We start from the raw sequence: 26,848 nt of genomic DNA on the forward strand, positions 1-26,848 counted from the left end.
GACAGGGATAAGGACTGAAATAACAGAGACGCATTAGCGTCGCCGATGATCAAAGTGCGAGGTAACCGTCGGTGGGACAGAGAGGAAGAGAAAAAGAGAGGTGGAAGAAACGAAGGAAAAAAAGACGAAAATAGGGAAGCCACCCAGGCTGTCGTGGCCGTGAGTTTAACGCGTACGTTAATGCCTGTCGGCCAGCCTGGACCTCGTCCTCTATAATTAGCCTGTATTGTGTTACTCGCGAGCGGATTATTGCGCTCATAAACCGTTCATAAAGTTTTTCGGTGCGACGATCTCGTTTGTTGTTGCTCGTTACACGCGAACCTGGACGCAGGCCTCATGCCTGTCTCCGCGTCGGAATTCTCCGTGATCGTTGTCTTTTACCCTGGCGACGGTTGCTTCCCCATCTCCAGCGTCTGTGGACTCCGTTTTACGACGATCGTGATGGAAAAATTCGTTTTCGACCGCGGTGATGTAGGTAGACTTTTGACTGAAACATAAGATCGAAAAAAGATATTTATATATGTGGCAACGCTTTACGATTTACTTACGATCTTCTCGTAAACATCGACTAAAATTCACGTACGTTAAATCGTGTGGCAATAGCGTTTCGAAATCGGAACGTTCTCGTTTACACAGAAATCGAATAAAATCGTTGGGCGTACGAGTCAACCGCAAACTTCGACGTCCTCGGTGATGCAGGAACGAATGATACTTTGCGGACGTTCGTACAAGATCGCGGATACTTTTTGCCCCGGTGGTTATGCACGACCGGGCATGTGCGCCACGCGCCTTCGATCCAATTTAGTAGCCTCTCGTTTGCCCCTCTGTCTCTTTCTCTCCGCGCTTGGTGATCCTGTTTTATTTGGCTGACGGATAACGGTGAGTGGCGGACACCAATCGATCTACATTTAACCCTTAACGGTCCGATCCGATCCGTTTCTCTCGTTCGAGCCTGAGAATTAATGCCCATAAGATCCGGCAACCTTCTCCATTTCTACGCTTCTGAAAATGCTTCAGAATGTGACGATATGTTGTATCTTTTTTACTTACCTACTTCCATCTTCCTGGCAATTGTAATCTGTAATTATAGTACGTTTCGATTATAGTACCAAAATTAGACGGACAGATATATATATATTAGGTTGTCCAAAAAGTTTCTTTCGTTTCATAAGGCGATAATAGATGAACAACAATTTCTGTTTTATATTATTTTATTGAATTAGGTATGATCCATTTCGTTCTATTTCTATTATTACGTTCGTGCATAATTCAATAAACTAATATAAAACAACAAACATTATGCGTCTTTATTTCCTTATAAAACGAAAGAAACTTTTCGGACAACCTAATATATGATGTAAACTAAACTGAATGTGTAAATCTAAGATATATTTCTATCTCTAAATTAAAACTCCTCAAAACTTCTCATTAAAACTCCTAGAAATTACTTTTAAACGAGGATCTTCCTCCCTAAGCAACATTTAATTCATGCTCTTGATACGATGTAGTATAATATAATTTGATATACATCTGAAGAGGAACTGCATTACTTAAGAAATGAGCTAATACTTACAAATCATTTAAACGCAGTATGTCCAAAGTTACGCGTGAGCTACTTGCGCCCATCGCTGCATAGCCGCGTCAGGGGAACATCGCGAAACGGTGATTCGCGTTTATATTTCTGCCTATATACCCATACAAACACGATCGTATATCCATCTGTAATGGATTTCATTCGGGCGGCAATGCGATAAATCGCGCACGCGGGAACACGCCGCGCGCCTCGACGAACAGAGAAAGTCGTAATGAGACTCGCCGACGGAATATTATAAGTGCGCGCCGCGTATAAATTAAAGCCTACTTATGGGGCAATAACGAGTCGAATACAATTCTGATTACGTAATTATCCGAGGGAGACCTTGCTGTTGGCGGCGCTCCGTCGAACTAGGTAGAGTAGAGCAATAAATTTGAAACAGCTCGACGGAAGTTGGTTCGTTTCCCTTTTCCTCCTTAACGTACCGTGCGGTTATCGGTCGCGGCAAGCTGTTTCTTCTTCGTTGACGCAGCTGCTCTCAGTGTCTTCGTGCCAGCTCGTTAATTACTCGTTACTCGAGAAAGCAACGTGTGCTCGATACGAAGTGAAATGAAAACGATATCGCGGCCAATTGGATTGAGAATTCGGTTCTCCTTGAAATTTATTTTTCCCCTTTAAAACGTTAACTAGCCAATAGCGTATACGCGATGGCATCGACGTGTCAAGTAGGAACATTTTCCCATGGCAAAAATGGATTTATGCGTCAATTTAGATTTAGAAAATGCTATAATCGATTCGAAAGCGGTCAAACAGGCTGTTCCGCCACATAACCAGCTAGGTAAAATGTTCGTTACATGACTGATAAGTTGGTGCGAGCGTTCCATAGCCGTTGAAAAGAAGCTCCTCGCTTCCATCCACCAGCTTAATATCGCGTGACTAATTGAAGCGAATACCAACAAGTTTGCCGCGTGATTATTTAGTCGCAAAAACTACCGTGCACCAGCTGAATTAGATCTATTTAGCTGCCATGCCAAGTCATCTCGATTTTTACGTACTTGTCACCTTGCGAATATCTCGTCGTACGACCGTTGTAATATCTTTTCTTAAGTTGATTTTCGTTCCTACATTCTTTTTACACCGTGCAACCTTGCAAGGGCGCAAAATTCCAGGTGACTGCTTGATCCGTTGATCGAAGAGGGAAGAAATGTCCATACGGTTGATCATCGGTGCAAGCGACCGCGATACTTACGTATTCCACGTACGTCGACATCGAGTAACTTTTACCTAGGTCGTCTGCAATTTCGCGCGATAAATTAGCCGCATCACCTCAGACAACATAAATTACGAACTGCAGAGTATCGAGGATTATTGACATTTCCACTGGAATTAATACTTTGCATTCGGCAGACATTCGATGGTTATTTCCCATGGTGTAATTACGCGCAACTGGTTCCGCGAATAATTACGCGGTTAATGTATCGGACAAGGATGAGAGCGTGCAACGGTTTATCGGACCTTGACATAGATATAAGAATACAGAGAGACCTTAAACTGAAACATTGACTAGTGATGTTCGTCGACGCAGCGACGCAGAAGTATTTAGACAATCGATTATTCCTTATGTTAATAAGTTCATAGATGTTCAGTGGGTCCACCTTTGACCCTTTGCACCCCAATTTTTATCTCAGGAACTCCTTTGTCGAGTCCCATTCGACGTTTCTTCATGTCCACCTTTTTTTGTGAAACGTGCGAAAGAAAAGCAAGCATGCATCCTGGAAATTGTTTCAAGATCATAGCATACACTTAAAAATTACAAAATACAACAGTAGTGTAAATAAAACTGGTATTTAAGTGAATTTATTTTTCCTTTATTTATTTAAATTGTCTGATTGTTTAGTTAAAATAAATTTCAAATAAAACACTTAAGAACATTAGGAGCTGCTGGTAACGAAATTGAAATAAAATTCGCAGTGCAAAGAGTTAACATTTGTTATAAGTCGGAAATGGCGTAACCAAGATTTTCCACCAGACGATTTCTAACTTGCTTGAAACACAACGAGAAGGAAGGTACCGAAGACGTATAGGGATTCGAGCAGTAGCGATGTTTGCGATGTTGTCTCGAAGCGGAGGGCTTGATAGTGGGTAAGCTCGTTAAGCTCGTAGTTCAAGCGGAGAATGACAGTTCGGGCAATGGTATAGGACCGATGGAAGCGTGTGTTCGCGGGTAATAAAGTCGCTGAACGTCCAGGCAGAAGTGGGTTTTGTCCTGTACCGATAATGGCGGCACTTCATCAAGCTTCCTCGAGTCTGACCCCTCTTCCTGCGGGACACACGTACAACTCCTTTGCCGTGCTTCCTTGTCCCGCAGGAGGCCATCTGTTTCGTCATTACCGGCAAGCAGTAAACCACCTCCCTCTCCGCCCTTTGCCTTCGTCCGTGTCCCACGGGTGATACATCGTGTTTTCTTATTTGCCGGACGTGCTGCGGGAAAATCGTCCGAGAAAATCGAGTGATTTGTCCGAGAGGTGTTAATGGCCAGCCGTATACCCTCTCTCCTTCGGCAGACCGTTTCCGCTTCTTCGTTCTTCGGTGTCGTCGTTCGGGTTCTCATCCGTCGCGGCTCCTTCGACGTCTGGTCACGTAGGATATACGGCCGCGGCTTGTTCCAGGCACGTGTTGAGTCGGTTAGTCGCGTTCGATCGTCGATTATATCGAATATGAAAGTCGATACCAATTGACTGTTTATGGATCGAGTGGACAGTCGGCGGTCGATGGCAGTCTAAAGCTTACGGTAAAGATTTCTTGTAATTTATCGCATCTTAGGTATTTGTTGGGGGTCGATAACGTTGACACTTGCTGGAAAGATTCCAAGATATGTACTCGTGTAGACGCACCAGCGACGAAAATGTGGTTCGAGGAGAAGAAGGCGTTGAGTGTCACTCATTTTCAAACAACTTACTCCCACCTTTTCGACCAATCTTTTAGCAAGTCCAAACCAAACCGATTTCTCAAAGATCCATTAATCTCTCGAACGACCCAGCTCGGTTAACCGATCACAAAAATAGACTCAGTCATCCGGCGAACCCTTTCAGCCTTCTATTTCGAGGTTCAATGGGAGGGTAGGAGGTGGTGGGTCGCGAGTCGGCAGCGAAGGAAACCACGCTACGAAGAAAGGAAATACGTGCCGCGTATACCTTAGCAGAAGAATATCTTCGGGAGCCGTGAACCTGTCAATAAGGTGGATTCCTCGGCGCTTCTTCGGTAGTGATGGCCTAAAAGAAGCAGCCGCTCGAGGTGGCACGACGCCGTCGTGAGATGGAAAGAAGAGAGTCAGGACTGCTGTTCGATAAAGGAAGAGAAAAGGGCAAACACACGAACGAAGTGTATATGGCAGCGATCTCGGAAGCTCTTCTCTCACCCTTCTCTCGGCGTGACTTGCAGCTCGATTTCTGGCACAGAGAAGTCTCTGACGGATGCTCGGTGCTTTTCTTCGAATGCCGTATCGGGACACGGGAAGATGGCCGCGTGAGCGCGAGCGGGCGCGCTAGTCATTAGGCGGTATCGCGCGAGAGATCGTTAAGGGGGCAGCCCTGTAAAAGGAACGGGTCGACCGGGACTGGGACCGGCCCTCCTCTTCCCTCGTACTCTCTCTAGGGAAGAAAGAACAGGCTCTCTCGATACTTTCTATCCCGGTGACGTTATGTAATTACCGCCGATGAAATACACGTCGATCGATGATACTCCTTCTCGCAGTCGAAGGAGTCTTCTTGTCTTGTCGTTTGATCTGTCCGTTTAATACGCTCGCACGCCAACCTCGCCAACGATAGACGTCCTCTGGGGTCTTTACAGGACGTTCAACTTCCAAGTAATTATCTCGTTCGATTGTTCCGATAGGTTGTAAAGCTTCCGCCAGTTTTTCAGAATTATATTTTTCCCATTCTGATCATTCGTATATTCCTCAGGCACCCGTACATTCCTCTATGAGTTACCAATATCCAGAACGCTCGAAAAAACTCGACCACGTCCCTTCGAGTCTCTCCATCTTCGCGCGATATCACCATTCGTAAGAAGTTCCTCGCCGGTTTCCCACAAAAACGCGTCCCCGCTGTATTTAACTTGCCAACCGCTATTATCAGCCGCATAATAGCCGTCTGCGACATGGCGAAAAGAAATCGCAGCGAACTTAAAAGCCAATGGCAAAAACGGCAGGCTAAAATCGGCGAGGCGAGGGATCGGTTTTCGTCGCGCCATTGCGAAACGGTGACTTTGTATCGATCTCGGACACGTCCTTTGTCCGCTGGTCAACGAATTAACCGACGATTATGTCCGGTATGTTATAGCGTGATGCACGATGGTCGGAGGCATCCGATTGTTCTCGTTGCAATTCGTGTTTACGATCGGTGGAAGAAATCGGCTACGTACCAAGGGAGTTGAAGGGTACGCGCGAAAGTGAGGACTCGAAAACATTCGTAATAAAATAGCTAGTGGAATATCTTTTGAACGATGCAATTATTTGTATCAAAATTCTATTTTCTTAGATTAGAATAATCTTCTAGAATCATCAAATCATCATCGCTTTTTTCCTCTCCCTCGATTTTCAGAAAAACCACATTTCTATGCACATGCGGACTCTCAACGTTCTGCGATAAAACGACTTTAACTTGCTCAAACCAGTCTCCGAATGTTCCGTAAGAATCAGCTGCACCATTTTTTTCATTTTATAGAAAAACCACCGTTTTGTTCGGGCATTTTTCAACGAGCAGCTTCGAGTCGACATAAAAATCAGACACAAAAGTATCAAAGCGTTAATCGTTTGACTGGAGGGTCGCCCGTAATTCGTCGCAGAAGATCACCGGCCATCCAGTATCCATATCCATCAAGTAGATGGCGTGGTGTATCAAAAAATAAGGCGGTCAGGCATCGGTCGTCGGCCGCGCCGCGGCGTGACAAGAGGCGTAATTACGCTAAACGATTCCCGAGGAGGCTCGCTAACGATTGTAAATGCGGTGGCAAGAAGGATGATCCGCGTCGCCGTCTCGGGGTACCTTTCAAGAGGCCGTTCCACGTCCTTGCCTCGTGTGAATCGGAAGATTAGCCGACTCACCGCGACCGGACAGTTCTTCTGCCTGGGATCGACATCGGTTCACGGCGAACGACTAATGGAACGGCCGCTTTTCGACACGCTTTTATTTTCAACCAAGGAAGGACGTTCTAGCTATCGGAACTCGTCGTTTCAGTCTTTCCAATAAGCATGGATACGACTAGACGTTTGGACGAGTCGAGGCAGTGGAAAAAAATAATCATGGCATGATTAAAAAATTTGCTTCGCTTGTTTTCCTGTAGAAATTGTCCCACGGGAATGTTTCCTGACTCGCGTTAAAAAATGACGCGTTTCCGAAATAGAAAAGATCACATATGAATTTAAGTTGGTCGAGGAGAAGTCATTTTGTGGAAATAAAGTTACCTAAAAATGTGGCAGACTGGTTACATAGACGAATGACTACAACAAGGTGGCACAAACCTATCGCCACGGACGATAAAGTCCAAAAACCAATCGAAGCAATTAGTACTTCGCTTCTTTAACCATACGATCACGCAGTGTACTTCTCGAAGATCGAATAACTCACTGATTCGAATTTACGACAATGATTACCACTTTATCAGAGGCGATCGCGTTTAGTACTTGCACAAGCAATGACACAATCGTAAATCGGCGGTGAAGCGATATTATTCAACGCGGCGGGTTACGATGGTCATCGATAAATAATGTCACGAGCCGCAGCCGGTCGATAATCGAACGAAGCCAAGGACGTATTAAAATCAGAAGAAGTTTTCGATCGGCTCGCGATCCGCCAGCTGGACTCTTCATTAGCCAACTTTAATTACGGCACGACCGAAGATCGTTGTCGCGCGCTGTAACAGGTACGGTGGCCAGTTCAATAGATGCCCGCCACGATCGATCATTTATCATCTCGGAGGCAATTATCGTAATTAATATCGGTGGCCTGGCAATGGTACGCGCGCGGATGTCGTAGCGGCGATTTTTCTTCCGGTATCGGCATGCCGCATCCGCGTTCCGCGAAATGCTATTTAATCAACGGATTCGTCGAATCACAGGAATCGCCATGACACTCTGTAGCTGATTTTATGGATCCACAGAGACGAAATAAAAATATTTTATGACACAATATTGAAATAATAATAGCGTTCAGCGTTACAGAAGCATTGCAATCGGTCGCACAAACGCACCGACGATATCGAAATTAATTGCAGTGTTTCAATTAAATAAACGATCGTAAATATTCATAAAGTATACGCGATACTTTTAATTATAGACACGATGGCGATGTAAAATATCAAATACACCATAAAGTGTTTAATATGGTGAAGCGATCGGCCACTTCTTAAACCTCGTCTAGCAGTAAACTTGTTAGGCAAAGCTGTACAAGTGGAGGAAAAATAAAATTATAGCGAAAATTTAGGAATAAATTTTCCATCCCTTAATAAATTCATCGTAGATCCTTTAACCGCTGCGACGCCGCGAAGAGTTCTCGTTCGAAACGACAAGAAGGAAAAAGGAAAGGAAAAAGGGAATCGTTTATGTCTGCGGTGGCATTTTATGAACCGTAACCAGGAAACGAATTAAACGCCGGGAAAAAATTGGCGAACCGGTTTTATTAGAGAGTCACTCTTTATCCGCCGAACAAAAAGACGCGACCGAGCCGTGATTTATTCGTTCCGGCCGCATTTCCCGTGAAATGGGCAAATTTATGGACATCATACCTGTGATAGCGAGCGATTAGAATCGTGTTTTTAGTCGTGTTGGTTTGTCAATTGTCGATAAATAGGAGCAATTCAAGGATGCTAAACACACGTACGTCGAACTGATGATAGCCTCTTGATTGCGAAGACACAGGTGACATATAATTGGGGCAGGTTATGTCGTTTTTCTTTAGTTTTCCACATAGGATAACGTTAAATGATACAGCAGGGTGCGTTTAAGTGCAACTTTGTCTTTTATCCACGTAAAACGATGTGTGTAATGATACGCTCGTTACGTACCGTTATATCTTCTTGAAAATTTATTCGAAAATTAGCATAAAATGTGGTAGTTTGTTGTAGAATATCGTTGCAAAGTGATCATTGTCATTATCGAAAACATACATATACCGATGGAAGTTACGGAGAAAATCCCAGCTTTCTAAACACACGATTGATGTTTTATTGTACGAGTATGCATGATATACAGTATGTAATTGGAGATTTTTATAGCAATAATAATATTCCACATATTTCTGGAAAACAAGAAATTCACTGCGTCCCTAAACTCGTCTTTCGTTGTGTAACTAAACTTTCATTTACCCCTTACTCATCGACAAAATCACCCCTATTCTCGCAAGGTTCACCAATCTCCATCCCTAAAACCGTCTACTGTCACCCCGCTCAATATTCCAGCCACAAACTATCCAAACTACCCTTGAAACCCTATTCCCCGTGCAATTTCGTAAAGCTGTTAGTATTCCTGCGATTAAATCACATTATATCAGATGTCAGTGTCGCAGTTAAAGGTCACGACCAAGTCAACTACTCCTCGCAAGATCCTTGTGGTCAGGCTAATTTCCTCAACAACGACCAAGGGTAGATCGGAATTCATCTTTGATTCGTCAAAATTATGCCCAAATCTTAATTACCTTTAAGAAAACGGGAAGAGCGGTACATTCGATTTCTTACAAAATATACTGTCGTTTCTATCGAAAACTCCCTCTATGTCAAGTTTCACGGGGAAAAGCATAGTCTGGAAGGCAATAACATTAATCCAGGACAACGAGGCGACCGGGAAGGTCGTCTCCTCGCGGTCGACGAAGAGGAATCCTCGGTGGTTGAGTCATTGGACGGATTCTAGTGTAAAGCAACATCATCCCGTGGAATGGACTCGGGGACTCGGTGCCAGCCGCCCCTGATCACGAGCTGTCTTGGCTCTGTCGCGGTCTGTCCCTAGACGGGATGCGGTCGAGACCCGGACCATTCTCTACCGGCGGCCGTGTAATTTTAATAAGCCATATTACGAGCTCGTAGCTACGGAAACGGCTTCCTTTTGTACCCGTCCCATCAACTGCCGGACCGAGTCTTTGGGATAACTCGCGCTTCGGTTAAACGCCTTATAGTTTGCTCGCTCTTAGCGGTCGTTACATATTTCAAGAGGTGTTTTTTCCTTCGAGCAACGTATTTCTTAATCTGTTTAATGTGGACTAATCTGGTTTTAAGTTTCTTCGTGGTGTTGTTCATCCGTCGTTTTTCTCGTTTACTTTGTTAATTTTTAAAACGCTGCAATAACTTATTCGTTGATGTGAAACTGTACCGATCGCTAGGTATAAAAATCAATATGCATAATAAAATTATAATAAGATTAAAAAACACGAGATCACGATCGGTCCTTCAAAAATGGTACATTCCTGCTATTACTGTCTTCGTGAAACAATGGAAAGAAAAAAAGGGAAAAATGAAGGGAAGAGCAATTCCGAGGGTCGACGGCGATTTGATTAACGGATTAGACGTTTGTTATTTCGGTCGGTTAGAGGGTTGGCAGCGGGGTGGGACGGGTCGTTCGGAATAAATGGGATATCGCTTTAATGAATTTCCAGCGGAACGTCAGGAGGCGTCATCCCCAGCGCAGAAGGCGGCTGCCCGGGGATTAAGTGGAGCAATCTGCGGCATTTTTTTTCTCGCAAACGACCAGATTTTTATGCCTAATTAATCGCCATGGAGATCCGTGAGGGCGGGCAGACAAGCCTCGGGATTACGGGACGAGAATTCGCGCGATACAACACCGTCTTTCAGCCGCGGGGGTGACGTGGTGATTTGTGGCACGCGATTACCAACCGATGGCCCCTCTTAATTAGATTTCATAGAAAGTGCTGTATTAAATAGCCGATTAGCTTCGAACGAGATCGTTATTAATTCCGATACCTCGGGATCGCGCGATGCATCTAAAAAGGTGAGAGAAGATTCATTGGCGAAATAAACCTGGAAATTGTCTCTTAGAGTTAGAGATAGCGGAGATCGCTTAATCAGACTAATTGTTTTCATGCTTTAGAATTATCTATACGAAAAGTGTCTTTCTTTTACAGACACGTCTTTTACAACGACGCATGTTTATGCAAACATGAAACCTAATCTGTCAAACGTTCTAATGTTTATCTTGATAGAACAAAATGGATCGTACGTAATTCGATAAAATAATATAAAGCAATAAATGTTGTGCATCCATTATTTCCTTATAAAACGAAAGAAACTTTTCGGACGACCTATATTACGTACGGCTATAAATATGTAGGACAACGTTTTAACGTTTTTAAGAAACGGTCACATGTTGAGATGGCATATTATGCTATGTAACGTGCTTTGAGTTAGATAGTGAATGTTTCGTATATTCGTATGGTTTACATATATGTACATATTCGTACACATATGAAGTAAACGTAAATGTAAAACAATGTATATATTCGATATGTAAATTACACTATAATTCAACAACAGACGATCAAAAAATAATTGGACGCAAAATGTCTTCTGATCGATACAATCGTGATAGTTCAAATTCGCAACAGTGTTAATGAAATTTCGAACGGCTCCTACAACACATGCAACATATGCGTAAACAGTATCTGCAGATTTTCGAATACCTTCGCGAGACTGTGTATGTAGCTGCGAGATAACGCGTAGTAAAATATAGAAGACGGTGGAGAGAAGTAACAGATAGGGATAGGGCAGTACTAGTGGCATTTATGACAGTATTCGTGGGCATTTATCAGGAACGAAGGCCACTTTGCCAACGCTACCGGGAATAACACGGTTTAGTAGCAAGGAAGAAGAAACTGCAGGAGCCGAAAGTTTATCCGCGAAGTTTCGAGTGCAGAGCCGGTTGATTTATCGGGCTCATTACTGCCAGGAAAGAGGGAGGACTACAGGCAACAGCCACCCCAGCGGCGTGTTTTACAAGACGGCATTAATTGCTCGAATTAAATATGCACCTCTCTCCGTGGCGTAATTTATTTCGGTTTCCTTAAGCACTTTAAGTCGTCGGGAACTCGCCGCCGCACAGCATCGCCGACGCTTTCCACGAACGTTAATAATGGCCTCGTAGGATATTAATTGACGCTACTCTTGTAAAAAGCTCCCGCTCTACGCTTTAATCCTGACCACGGATCCCCCCTCGACCGATTTTATTCACCACCGATTAAACTATCGCTGCTTTTTATTTCGAACGTTGGATGAATCTTGTTCCGGCAAAGATTATGTACGTTGTATATCGATAACAGCTTTTGCGGATCGGCAGACGTGCGATTGATTTTTGGAAACAGTGTGCAAAGAAATTGTTAATTGAATTTTCAGACGTGTAGAGGAACAGAATGTTTGAAATCACAGCGTTGCAATTATTTCAGGAACGCGCTGAACGAGGAACAACGAGCCCAAAAAGCCTTGTACCTGCTGCAAGCGCAAGATCGTCGAATCGCTGCTCTTCAAAAACGCGTGGCCGAGCTGGAGGATGTCGCTACGAATCTGCACGAGTTCACCCTTCGAAATTCTTCAAGCGTTTCGACCACTGAACGAAAGAAGGAGCTCGTGGCCGACTTCTCTCGAAGCGACAGATCGTCCAAAACGGGGAATTACAACGAGACGGAGGATAAAATCGAGTACAACTTGGACGACATTAGCTCGATGCGAGGAGATCCCGACACCACCGTGAGTGACGAAGTGTCGGTGCCACGCTTGCAACTGTCGAAATCGTCCGTGTCGAATTCTGAAAGAGATATCTTCTCCACGGCGATCGACTTCGTGCTGGAGAAGAGAAAGTGTTTCATCTCCAACACTTCTTTTTCTAACGAAGAAGATACTTCGCAGAAGGTGACTGAACGCGAAGAAAAGTTTCACGAGGATCTATGCAATCCGGATTGCAAAAGTGAGACAAAAGTTGTGGCTGTGAATAGCAAAAAGGCCATCGATATTAACGAAAACAGTAACGAAAAGACAGAATCGAAGGAAAGAAAGATGGATCGAGGACGAGGCGTAATTGTAAACAGAGAAGTCTGCTGTGAAAATAAAATTAAGGAGGCTGGTGGTTTGGTTGTGTCAGCGGGGAGGAGCGAAGAGAAAATTCCAGGTGTGTCGTACGATAAGAAATGCGGATCAAATTTTCCCAGGATGTCTTCCAGCGTTCCATGGATTCGCGCGAAGCATAGTTTTCGGAAGAAATTGCGGGGTTGCGAGCTGAAGACTGGAAAAGGTACGAAGGTGCTGCCTTCCGGGGTTGATAGTCAGACGTTCGCGCCGTTTGGGTGAGTGAAATTTATTTCTTTAAAGTAAACCATTTTTTGAATAAATAGTACCAAGTTTACGCAGAGTAAGAATGGTAATAAAAAAGGTACTCGTTTCTTCGGTTCTACCTTTGAACAATATAAAGTTTCAAATCCATTAAAATTTACGAATGATAAGTTCTCATAGCTGTTGGTTCAATCGTTCGATCATGATCCAACGTAGAATGTATGTGATTGGACCAACGTTCGTCTATCACGGTTGGGAAACACTGATCTATCCGGTAAGGAACGTTGGTAGACCGATCTCGAGCAGTGCAGTGGTGGAGCACGTAGCGACCGATTTTTCCACTGTCCCGGTCGCTCCTAGACACGAAAATGCATGTAATTAGCTTGAAATTGATGTTGAACGCGAGCACGGCCGCAATTTTAATCGGCTGTCGTATGATAATTACGCGCGCCGACCGGCCAGCCCTCGACCCACGCCGGATAAATCATCTCTCGGTTCGCGAGCTCGCGCCATCGAAAGCCCCGCAACGATTCCCAGGTATTCATTTACTTCGTATTAATCAATGCATGAAATTGATTACGGCTAGTCGAAGCTCGTAACGAGGCTTGCCCGATCGACCGGCTGAAAATGCCGGTTAGGAAAAGAGATTCTCTGTCATAGATGAGGGGAAAAATTGGAAGGCTGAATCGACTTGTGCCGAACGTGATAATGGCACTCGTTTTCTCAGATTTATCGGATGTTGCGCTTTCATTTCAACATTTTCCGTCTATGGTTACACTTGGAACAAACTACTACTTACGTACAAGCTTTTCTTCGGAATTCGCTGAACAAAATTACACCAAGTTGGTCCTTTATTTTTCGTCTTTCAAAATCTACGTTCGAACTAATCCAAAACGTCAAGAATATCGAAGCTTCCCCTGCGCAATCCAAAGATTCGAACGAAAGAAACGACAGTGTACTTTCGATCGAGACGGTATTGGATGGAGGATCGTTAGGAGGGGAAGGAGGCGATCGACGTAACGAGTCGGTCGTATTTTTGCTCCGACTGTGAACGGTTGTCGCAACCAGGGATCGAACCGATCGTCGTCACGACTCGACAAAGCGACGCTCCTTAAATCGCAGAGCAACTCGCGATCCGATGTACGATACACGGAGGCCGAGAGGTAGAACAGGCATCGAAAGCCGGAGGAATCGTCGACGGTGACGAAACCGTGCCGTTTCGGACGCGTCGTGACAGACAATTATTCGACGACCTTTGACATTGGCCGTTCGCGTTGTCGATCTAGGAATCCCGCTCGGAGAGCAAGGGTTAAGTAATTGTCGGAGATCTCTGTGACAACGTTACGACAGAGAAGCCGAGCTCCTTTCTCGCCGCGGTTTCTAGGTAAAAGGATCGTAGAGAGTATTGGGCGAATATTGTTTCATTGGCTTGTTCAACAGCAACGTTGAATTATTCAACGTTCTTGAATTTCGGGTAATTTTGAGTTTAGATCGGTGATCGACTTTGATACAGATATAAATTCAGCTAGGTAGTTTTATAATATTAAATCCTTTAATTTTCTTCTATACTTTCTTTTTTATTGTTTTATTTGATCGAAAGCAAATAAATATAAATAGACATGTATTAGGTTGTCGCAAAAGTTTCTTTCGTTTTACAAGGAAATAATAGACGCGCAACGTTTTTTGTTTTATATTATTTTATTGAATTATGTACGATCCATTTTGTTGCAATAGAAAACGAAAGAAACTTTTCACCTCTGACTATACGATCGGGTGGATTTTTCATCTTTCCATCGATGCGTATCTTTTAATTTCTCTCTATTCAGACTTGTTTCAAGTCTGACCGATACACTCGTGATAACTGGTCTCGTAACGGTGCTAATGAAATTTCAAACCGTTTCGTGTAACGTGCATAATGTACTCGTAAAAGATATCTGCAAGTGTTGGAATACTCTCGTGAGCCTACGTACTTTAATTATGGTGGCCGATGTTCCTTCGAACAACGTCTTCTAACCAAAGCTGTAAATAACGTGTTTATAGGCGTTATAATGCGACAATTAATTTATGCACGTGGCAAAGTCGCAAATTAGCCAGGGGACCGGTCCTCCTATTTACATTATCACCTCTGGGATATTCCGCGATGTTGATGCATCGACACGGCTCGATATATCTTTATAGCGATGCGAGAGGCGCGCGCGCGAGCGCTTACGCTAACGTTATCGCGAATCATGCGTCGAAATTAATCCCTTGGTCGGCGAAATTCGGCCGGTCGGTCGAGTTTCAAGCGGCGTACGCTTAATTGACGACGCTCGTTCCCCCGGACCGGGTAACGATATTATGAAAATGCTCGCGAACGTCCACGAGAGAGTAGAGGCGAACGAACCAAGCGAAGCGGGTCGTTTGCGTAATTTGTTATTGCGTACGCGAAACCGTCGGTATATGGAATTAACGAGCGGGCCCATTAAATTTAACGACCGTTGACTCGGACGTCCACGTGGATGGTTGCCGCTCGGTTACCTCGATCCTCCGAACGCGATCATCCACGTTTCGATGATGATACTATCTCGAGAATTCGTTTCTTCCGTTTCCTTCAAAAAGAAAAATTATTTTGATGATTGTTTTTGATAAAAAAAAAAAAAAAAATAAATAGCCATCCGTTTCGGAAATATTCTCGCCGTTATGCGAAGGGCATGAAAAATTAAAGCATCGGTGACTGATATCGTAAATACTCGGTGCAGACATTGAGAAAAGAAATTTGATAAGCAGTGAACACGTTTGCCAAGCTTACACCGAAGCCATGTCGCAATCACGCGTACTTTTTACGCTTGGTTCTCGCGGCGAATTTCTGCCGTCCAATTAGCAGAGTCTCGGTGGCACTGTGCCGGTGGCGGACGCTAAACGAGAGGGAAGCGGATGGACAGCCGGTGACAAAGGTAACGGGGCATACGTCCGCCGGTATCTTCACTCTGCACACGTTTCGCGTTTCTTTCAGCCGAGCTGCCGAACCTCCAATTAAAGTCGCCAACCGAGCTGCCACTTCACTTGCCACAGCAGCACGATTTTCAGATTCGAGGAAACAGATAACGCGTGGGTCGAAGGCTGTTTCTTGACGAGTGGTCGCCTTCAAACGCGTGGCTCTAGGGGTGGATTTCTATGAAATTACGAAGATGAGTCAATAGGACATTTGGTTATCAATCTTCAGGTAGACTAGTGCTTTCATATAAAGATCTTACATTTTAATTTTCGACATCTTCCTTGAGAAAGTCGGCTACCTTATTACCCGACAAACTTCTTCCACATTTTATCGAAACTCCCAATTAAAATTCTTTTCTTTGCTTATGCTTGTCACACCGTCAAGCAAACAAGCCTACCGCGCATAATGATGCATGTTCAGGTCTCACGAAGTACCAAAGAAAACTAAAAACGAAATCCCACGTCCGTTCGCAATTCTTCCGCGTCAATGACGCAGATACGAGACACATTAGCCGATCAAGGTAACAAGCGATTGACGACGAAACGCCATCGAGGCATTCGATACGCGATCACCGTGGCAACGGCTATCTTCGCGAACCGGTCGATACGTCGATGTCGCCCGTACGAAGAAAATGAGCGATGATCGGCGCTTTTATCGCCGTCCGCTGAGGCGACAAGGGACCGCAGAATTTGCATAACCCTCAAAGGAGGATGATCATACCGACGCTACGTACAGAGCGAGTACCACGTTCCAGCGAAACAAATTTTTCTTCTTTTGCCTCTCCCCGGGCAAAAAGTATGCTTTCAGATTTTATCTTTGCAAAATGAATTATCCTGGAATTTTTTGATCGTAACCTCCAGCTTCTATGATCTCCTCTATTATGTTTTTTAGCAGCATCGATTACGAATGTCATTGGTTGCATTCTACTATTGGAAATTTCTCTTTTATTTTCCCATTCAGAGACTTTTTAGTTAGATCTCTTCATACAACTTTAAAAAACCTCAAAGTCTTTCCGTTCCTAAAACTTCTGGCCAAACTGCTGCATCGAGTTTCGTTCTGGATTTTATGTTAAATTGTACGAACACCCGATCGCGATTTTAGGATATGTACATGAACGAACGACATGGAACCGGATCGAAATGGACGTGGGCATCATTCAGAGGAGAAATAAGCACGTAGTTACCATTGAGTGGCGACATGCAAGCCGCGTATGCAAAGTCGACGACGCGTTCGAAGTTGTTCGCGACCTCGATCGTGATTCATCGATCGATCGTTCTCCGTCTGGCGTTAGGTAGGTTGGCTGTGTGTTGGTCGGATCGTAGAACGGTAGCGGAGCTGGTGATCCTCTTACTTTCACGTTCTCTTCTCTTTCTCTCCTGGTGCTCCTTTCTCCCCTTTAATTCTCAAGATCGGTGAACTAACGAGAACGACGCCGGCGGCGTTCGCCGGGTAAATTACGCGAGAGTCGCTCTGGTAGATCCCGGGTGTTCAAGGTCCGCTAACGGTCGACCGTTACCAGTGTGAATAGGTTCGAAGGACGGAAGCTGGAAGGACGAAGCTTTTGGACAAACGAGCGTTCCGATTGGCTCGTACAGTAGATGGAACATGGGTGAAACGTTCGAAAAATGTGGAAGATCGTAAAATTCCAACTTCTCGGACCATAACGGTACATTTTCCTTGTAACGCATTGAAACATCCTCTGGTATTTTGTTTGCCGATAGAATATCGCTTGCCGTTTTAGCGAAATTAACCCCTTCACCCTAACGCATAAAATATCTAGTCGTATCTGGCGTAACATCTTCGTACTAATAAATCCGCGGTTGCACGACACCGCGAAATCATGTGAACGTAAAAATAATGGCCGACACGAGAGGGGACATTGTAATTTTAAGCGGTCGTGCTTTGTAGCAGCGATTCCGACTGGCGGCCACGTAGTCATCGGAGTCTACGAACGATGTAATCCAGAGGGTCTATAACCCTGGAAGAATCTTGCTTTCCTGTACCTGTCTCGTCCTCGTTACGCATACTAACGCGCGGATGTTACACGCGCGGTCGCGCGAGAAACCAAGCACTCGGAAATGGGAATCGCTTAATCTCGTGTAATCCGACATTCTTTCATCGGTTTCATGAAAGATTTATAACATTCTTTTGTCTCTTGTGCTAATATAAATGCACAAGGCTACGTAATAGTCGATTTAGCCGTTTAAGAACCGAATGTTTCATAAGTTTCTATCGGAAAGCTTCAGCTCTCCGTTATTTTGTTTCGTACGATGATGTAGAAGCATAAAGGTGTACGTACGGTGGTTGAACCAGCTGTGTATAAGGATCGAACGTTTTACAAAATTCTGTTGAAATTTCTTTACTCGCTATGTTCGGGTGTACGATATTGTAACAATGTCGCATCGTTTATTCGTAGCAAACCTGACAGAGATTCATCGGGTTTCTCCCAATGTAAAGTTCCAATTAGCATTGAGAGTAGAACTCAGATTAGCACGGTGTGATAGGCGTCTAGTAGAACGTAGATAGGTTCTACGACAACATAGATAAGAATAGAGCAAAGGAGTAGATAAGTGCAAAACGATTAGAAAGTCACGAACCTAAGCGAGCCCGTTAGATACACAAGTATAGTGGTATACTTTGTAGAATGTTTTATGATTTGATAACAGCCGAATCGCAGACCAGTCTACGTAACAATCTTTTGCCTCGCGATGGTTTTTGGACTCGCTGTATCTATTAAGTACTCTGCGTGTAAATGTTTACTCGATAAACACACGTAACACCGCAGTTACTGACCCTCTCGTATCCATGAATAAGATATCTCACGTGATTTTCCATTAAAATGTAGAACTAAGGTACGTTAAATGTAACGACTGAATATTACCAGAAATAGTAGCGGTATGAAAAGATGCGTTTGAAGCGTTATTTACGATTACACTTACGATTACGATTACTGTAATACATCAGCAAATCGATAATAAGAAAATGTTGAACTTTTCGACAGAATTTTTAAGAAATCTCGTTCGTTAAGCCCTAACTTTCGAGTTACACGATGTCTTAGAATATTAAGGAATTCCTGCTACGTAACTCTCGTTCGCGAGAATTTCTTAACGCCGCGTTCGATCGAAGGATCCATTAAGAGAAAAATAATCACAATGAAAATTCATGAAGACATTATTAACGCGATACGATATGAAATTTCATATCTGTTGAACGATACGGCAGTATGAGCGAGCATCTTCTTCTTCCTTCCCTCTGACCCCTCTCGTCCCCTTCGCGGGAACCAATTAAAATCTGGAAAAACCGAGTCCCGTTCGAACCGTCGCGATGGAGCAGGATTAATTCGTCGTCGGCCAATTAAGCCCGCGAATACCGAGGAATTAATTCGATCGCGATTTACTACGGAATGGTATCAATTAACCGGTTCCCCCGCTAATTAACAGCCACGCTCCTAATTGATCGGTTGCGTTGACCTTCGTCAGCTGAGCGCATTCACGATTCGGAGTATTTGATTACGCTTCGCGAACTTCTTTTTGCCGGTTTGCTGAAATCTTCATCGTATCCCTGTGAATATCGCGAACTGATCGCGCGGCTCAATCGAAATGAATGAACATTCTTGCCGACATCGGCGGATTGCTGGTACTGTTCAGAGCGGAAATGGAAATAATTTCATTTTCATACAATGCTTCCTCTATATTCTTATAGAATTGCCATTTCATCGAACGGTATATGCGCTGTGTCTTTGACGATCTACGTATATCTTCTCTGAACTTAACGTTTCATTATTGAACACGAAATGAAATTATAATAAAATATGTAATTTTCTCTTCCATTGCTAGATTGTTATAATATAATGGCAGGTATATACTAGCTTCTGGGAACAATTGGCCATAGAATAACTAATTCGTAATATGTTTCAATCGCTTAAGGACCATTATATAAGCCGCTTCCAAGAATTATAGGAAAAGTTATCGATCGCAAGAATATCAACCATCTTACTACAGAAATTTCTCGTCATACTTTTGTAAGACGATGGTTCCCTCGCTAACGACGTTCGTACCATCCATGTCCATGTGTTCAAGCCGTGATTTATCGCTCGAGATCGAGGAAAATCGCCAAGTAAACCGAGAAAGAGACAAGGAGAAAAGGAGGTGCAAGAAAGTCGTACTTGGTCTCGCCAAGACGACGGCCGATTTGTTAAGCGTACACACCTGCCCCGGCGTCGTTCCGGGACAATAAGCTCTATCTCGATCTCCCGAAAGGTCCTTTTACCGTGTTGCCAGCAGCCAGCCTCGCGGGGGCGATATATCGCTCGAAATAATCGTGTATAGCGTTTCACTGCGGAGGTAGCACGGCCATTGTCCTTGGGCGGCTAAGTAGGTATCCTGGTACAATCGATAAAGCTAGTCTTTCGCGGGCAATTTTTGGAGAACGTTCGTCCCCCTCGATCTTCGCGATCAAAGCGAGACATTCGTTCGTAATAAATTTTCTTCGCGTTTACTCGTATGAAAAGTAAAGCTACTGACGGGTTTTAATTGTCTATAAATTAACGCGTTAACTTCCACGACTCTGAAACTCCTTTATCGTGGGATGATATGCTTTATATCTTACGATATTACCTGCAAATCAAAATAATCTTAACTTTATTTTATTAGATGGAACCCCGCTGGGGGTAACCATCCACATGCTATATTTTTATTCTCTAAGCTGTAATATTTTATCAAATGTCCTACTGGACAAATTGTAAAATTTAAATAAAAATAAAAAAAGAATATTGTCGTTAAAAGTTCGAAAACTTTATTTTATCGAAGCGAAATATGGGAAAAATAGCATCGATTACGACATGGGCAAAATAACGCGCTGCAGCCAATTGACTCTCGTTGATTGGCTTCCCTTTCTGTCATACCATCCCTTCGGTTTCGTAATTCATAAAAAATGTCCGTGGGTCGAGCAATTTGCTCTACAAAACACGGTAATTTTTCTCAGCAATATATATACTTTGGTATCACCGATATTTTTAATAATATTCAATTGTCACGTTTTGCATACCATCGTAAATTCTCATGATCCTTGAGCGAATTTCGCATGGTTTAACCGTAAGTCGGGATCCCATGGAACGGCGTTTCGAGATCGAAATCACGTGGCGGCCGATCAATCGAGATACATCCGACCTTTCGTCGCGAGATAATCGCGCGATAGCGCGATGAACACTGTAATAACGGCGGAAACTTTCTTCTTGCAGGGCGCCGGTCTCGTTTCGGGCGATTTTGGACCACCAACGAGAACGACGCTCTCTTTATCGTGATCGATTTATGACCACGCGAAAACGGCTCGCCGTGGCTCAGGGAATGGCCGAACACGCCGTGTTTAAACCAATGTAATTGGATGTAATGGAGTGGGTAGTTTGTCTAATGCGTTGAAAGGTCTGATGCGGGTAATTGGACATGGATTGGAAATCAATTTTATTCGAATAGCTTGCAATTTTTCAGTTTGATAGCGTCGGTGATTTATCGGTAGCTATTCGTCCTGTGTTTATGATGGCGATTGGTCGTTAAATGAAATAATAGGAATCACCGTAGAATTAGACGCGCGATAACGACAGCTTGGATCTTCGATCCAATCGTGTTTCTCTATCGTAGAAAATTCAATTCTACGCCAAGTCTTTTCCAAGTCTTTTCTTGTTTCGTGAGAAACTTCGCGTCGTTACTATACGACTTCTCGTCGTCCACTACTGAAATCGCCCTAACACGTCACGATACACCCCGTGTAATCTGTTTGGAACTTCGTGGGAGCGAACGAGTGCCAAGCTCGAGAATAAATCATGCTACAAACCAGCTCGTTTGAAAAAAAAAGGTGGAATGCAAAAAAAGAACGGAGAATAGAAAAGCCGAACGACAATGATCGATGAAGCAGCAGCGGCGCAATGCGGACTCTAAGACAATGTAGGAAAATTAAAACTGTCCTCGATGGCAGGAATTGATTCGGCCTCCGCTGCCACGGAGAGCAGGTGAACGCCGTCGAGTCGGCCGAGGAAGAGGTTGCGAAAGCACAAAGTACAAAGTAATCTAGCTCGGAATGCCGAACGTCTCGAGCGCGATCCGCGGCTGCTGTTGCTGCCGCTGCTGCAACCGATGCCGCCACGGCTCCTCTGCTTTCACGATAACGAGCCACCGTCTATAAATCATCGGCCGCGCGAGGATCGTTTCCGCGTAGGCCGCGGCGAGTGGAATTTTCTGGCTGCGAGTCTAATGGCTCCGCCGCTTGGTTTCCTTCGCCCGCCTCCTGGACATTTTACACCGCAAAATTCACCGCCACGTGGGAGGAACGGGAATGGGAGTGAAAGATATCACGCGAAGAGGATCGCGGCCATCCACGCCGCAAGGATCGCGTTTCGATCGTGGTGCGTGTGTCGTCACTTTCTCGCACTTATCTACGTTCCGACTCGCGTCTGAGACGGTGGATTACGAGTCGTTCTCTGATAGTTTAGTTGGCAAATGCTGTGGTAATTTCTTTGGGTTTCGTTGTTTGGCGGAGCTTTCTTAGGCTTTTCTTCGAAAGTAAACACTTGCTAAAAAGGATCTAATTATAATGCCGATTGTCAGAAATATTTTATAGAGAAGAAAAGTTGGCAAAGTACTCGCCAGAATCGCAGACTTTCTACGAATATCTGAAATAGTCGTTAACAAAATTTGTCTTCCACGAGTAGTTCGTTTTCTGTCACAGGTGGCAAAGCAGCATAAAAACGAGTTAACGACGTATGTAATAAGAGAATTCGAAACTTGAGCTTCAAACCAGCCGGAGGACACTCATGAATAAGAAGTCGCTTAACCCCACCTAATGTCCAATTTCCAACGTTCTTCCACGAAACGTCCTCCGACGTAAAACCGTGCGAGCGGTTCCTCATATACGATATCCGTTTGACATATCCCTTCCAGATCTCCAAGGTTAAACCAATCTACAAAATGGCAGAAAGCACGTTCACCGAAGTAACGACGAGTTGAAAGAGATTCGCTGAAACGATAATTGAGAAAAGATTGAAGAGCCAGGGAAATTGTTGAACTTTCGTTCGATGCTGGGATATGTCGAAATAAATGATCTTTCTTTACGCGAATCAGGTTTTATTCTGTTATTTTCGGTCTCAAAATTATAGACCACGCGTGCTTCGGCGGTAATCTAGAGTCATCCTGTACACCTTGTGCTAAAAATCAAATACAGAATATTTTTCCCCAACATTTCATATACTTTAGCCCTCTTTAAATTCTCGTTATTCCTCGTACGTTTAAAACTCTAAAATCTACGTGTCGAAATTTTAAGTTCGATTCAACATTCCTCGATATCTCTGCAACAAAGTACGATCCATTGCTGCAAGTTTACTCTCACTGTCAGAGAGATTATGCAGAGAGAAGGCGGAAGGCCATCACGCGGACGACGCAGCGAAGTTGCGAAGGAAGGTGAGCGTCCTGCGGGCGATGCAAAATGGAAAACGTCCGTCTCCGGCCGAGACGCGCGTGAAAGGCGATCGGCCAGCTGCACGCGTCTCGGCTCCGCTTCGAATAACGCGCGAGAAAGTCACGGTTCGCGATCTGCGGACGTTCGTCTCGCCACGGAGAGATATCTGGAGTATCCGTTTCACGGATTTTGCGAGTGCGTGCGAAGAAGGTGAAATCGTGATCGGAAGAACGAATTGCAGATAGCCTTCTTTTTACGTTTAATTCTGTCGAGATTTCGAATACGCACACGCGGATGTAACGTCAGGTGTTTTCTCAGACCGACCAAGGTAGAATTTGACGAAACAAATGAAAAGACCACGAGAGTCGCCCGAAAAAAGTTCTTTGTAATATTTGTTTCTTCGGATATGGAAACATTTATCGCACACTATCGACCTCGACGTATCAATCTGATCGACGATATAGAAACTTACAAGACACCTTATATAAAGGTGAGAAAAAATTCGCGCAATCAATGATGGGAAGCTGGTTCCACGGAAGCGTATCGCGAGACACCAAGGCATACGCGGCGATACATCAAGCGTGGCCAGTGAAGCGACCAGGAACGTTGATTGGCGCGTTGCAAGGTCAGCTGATGCACCTGAAACGAACGAAGCCGGTGACTGAGACGCGTGGAAGTTTGCCACGAAAGAAGGCACGATCGCGATCGCATAAATCCAGGTCAAATCGAACGATCGCCATGCTTCTCGCGGATTACGCGCCCGTCTTATCGGTCGTCGCTCGAAGGGAACAAATGACGCGTCTTCGTACACGTGGCTATCTCGTAGCGATCGTTCGAAAGTGTCAGCAGAATTTTTATTCGGGAATGATCGGACGAATCGTGGTATTCGTTTGATGCGATTCCTCCATGTCGATACGAATATAATGTAGTTTGAGCTGCACACATGCTTGTCAGCAGGATAATATCAATATAATGTGATTTTTATTTATTAGCTTGTCCGAAATGTTTCTTTCGTTTTATAAGGAAATAATAGACGCACGATGTTTTTCGTTTTATATTCATTTATTGAATTATGCACGAACATAATAATAGAAATAGAACGAAATGGATCATACCTAATTCAATAAAATATTATAAAACAGAAATTCTTATTCGTCTATTATCACCTTATGAAACGAAAGAAACTTTTCGGACAACCTAATAATACACACGTGTTGAGTGTTGCGTGTGATATGTGTAAATGTGTAAGGAAACCTATAAAGATATACATACACATATTTCATATACATGCGATCAGTTTCTTTGGTGTTTTCTTAACGGATATAAAAAAACATCGAACGAAAATTACATCTTATGAAACTCGAAAGCAATTTTGAAAATGAGTTCACGTCTTTAATAGAAACGGACATATTACATACAAAAATGAAGAGGTTGTGCTCGTTGCCATTTAGACGGATCAAGCGACCAAACGACTTTATTGCTCTTAAGTAAACGTATTTGTTCCTTTTACGCGCACCTGTGTCGATTAAAATCAAATATTCCGCAATTATCCTCTTGTCACGGTGCAACGCTATAAACGATACAAATTATCTCAAGGGCAAGAACAACATAGTCATTGGTGCAAGTTTGTCGGATGATTTTTGACGTGCACCCAAGCCGCAAGGCAATCGATCGGAACTATCAAAGTTCGAAAGATCTACCGAACGAACGAATCGTTTTGTTTCTTCTATTTCTACTTGCTTATCGATTCGCAATAGGCGACAGCTGACCGAACTCATTCTCTTCTTATTTTATCATTTCGACTTCGTTCGTATGCTGAACTTTTATTAAACCTGTCGCATTGTGTTTGACTACATTTTCACTATAGAAAAAAGTAGAAAATCGGTTCAGCAATTGTCTCATTGGATCTCCGAGCATTATCTTCAAAATATGTATCTGCCGTCATGGTATAAAATATGGAAATATGTAGTTCTTATCCTTCAAACTTTCAATTCCAAGAACTTTTTACATCATTTCAAATATGAATAATTACACGTATTATCCTTAAGAATCTATTCGTGGAATGAGAGCCAAAAGATCTGTCGATCTACGAACCAAGGATCCGGTTTCGATTTATTCATCCGAGATACCACAATCGGAGATGTCCTCGAACGATCCATAGCTCTTTCTATTCTCATTTCGTACGTTTCCTTGTCAAATTTATAAATTTGTCCCGAGACACAGCGGGTCGGTATCGTGCGGCGTGGATACGCGTGTCGCGAAAGCCGACAAGCGTGACGGATGAGCTGGGACGCGGGTCAAGGAGCAAGACGCCTTTTAAGGACGAACACCGCATCCCAGGACGAATTTTCTGTCACAAGCATCCCCGCTGACGAAACCTACCCTGAATTATTGGACCCATGGCGACGCTATTTTCGATACACTGCTGCGTCGTCGCAGATATTCCGATCCTTTGAAAGTTTCTTTCTACGAAATTACCACTTTTCCTTCTATTTTCATCGTAATCGAGCGTTAGATACACACTAAGAATTATTTGAAAGTTTATCTAAGGCAGCTTTATAAAGAAATTTCAAAATACGGTTAAGAAAAAGTCTGAAGGAAGAGGGAAACAACAGTAAAGGATCGTGGAATTGAATGGAGAAGACACGGGAAAAGGACATCGATAAGTCATAGCTAAACGGAAATCACGAGGAACCGGTTTCCGGAGCAGACGAGTTCACCATTTGCGTCCAATTATCCTCTTACGTATCGTTCAACCACCAAGAGCACATTGTGTCGTGCCGAAATCGTCGGGCAAATTACACTTTTATGGCGGTGTTTCGTGACGATGCCCGTTCGACTTGATACTCTTGACTCTTGACAAACGCAGATGCACGCCACGGTGACAGCGGCGCGCCATTTCCCATCGCGCGCGTCTGGTCATCGTCCGTCCTCGATTGCCCGGCGTAGCGCGAACGAGTAATTGATTCGGTGCGTTTAATTTCACGAAAATTACCGGGACGCGCGGCCGCGAAACGCAAGTGCCGCTAATGGTTATAATTTACGGAAACGGGACCGGTTGGTCGACCGCGTAAAGCACCCGAGAAGACGGTTCATTATTCAGCGAGAGAGGCTTGAAGAGCGCGCGATTCTCGCCGGAAGGTCTCCTCCACCGCGCGTATTCTTCCATGGACCGCTAGGCTTCGATGCACGCGGCTTCCGCCTTATAGAAATATGGAGCAAGATATCGCACTTGAACGCACTTGCAAGCGTCAAAATCCAAAACAACGACAATCCCGTGTTAGAAAAACGCTAAAATCCATACCTTTTAAGCAAAGTTCTATCTTGTACGATGTTATGGAATTGCAAGCGTTAAGATATAGCACTTTTTCCTCACCGTATTGGTACACGAGAAGGTTGAGACGCAGCGTGGGGATGACAAAGCATTTATCGATGTTGAATCAACATTGAATCTCGTCGAATCGAGCGTATTGTTCGATCAAAGCGAAACGTGTAAATTCGCTTGAACGATGATCGAAGAACGTGACGGAGGATTACGCCACTGGACCAGGACCAAGAGGACCAACCGATCG

At 44.0% G+C, this 26,848-nt stretch overlaps 1 protein-coding gene across 1 annotated transcript in view; it reads left to right on the top strand.

Annotated features, from left to right (window-relative positions):
- LOC126915243 (girdin-like) overlaps window positions 1-26,848 on the top strand; it is a 178,811-nt gene that overhangs the window by 14,885 nt on the left and 137,078 nt on the right. The window contains exon 3 of the mRNA XM_050719713.1: window positions 11,977-12,870. Coding sequence (XP_050575670.1) covers window positions 11,977-12,870 — 894 coding nt within the window. The remainder of the gene's footprint in view (window positions 1-11,976; window positions 12,871-26,848) is intronic.

Source organism: Bombus affinis, chromosome 4 (assembly GCF_024516045.1).
Source record: "Bombus affinis isolate iyBomAffi1 chromosome 4, iyBomAffi1.2, whole genome shotgun sequence".
NCBI lineage: Eukaryota > Metazoa > Arthropoda > Insecta > Hymenoptera > Apidae > Bombus > Bombus affinis.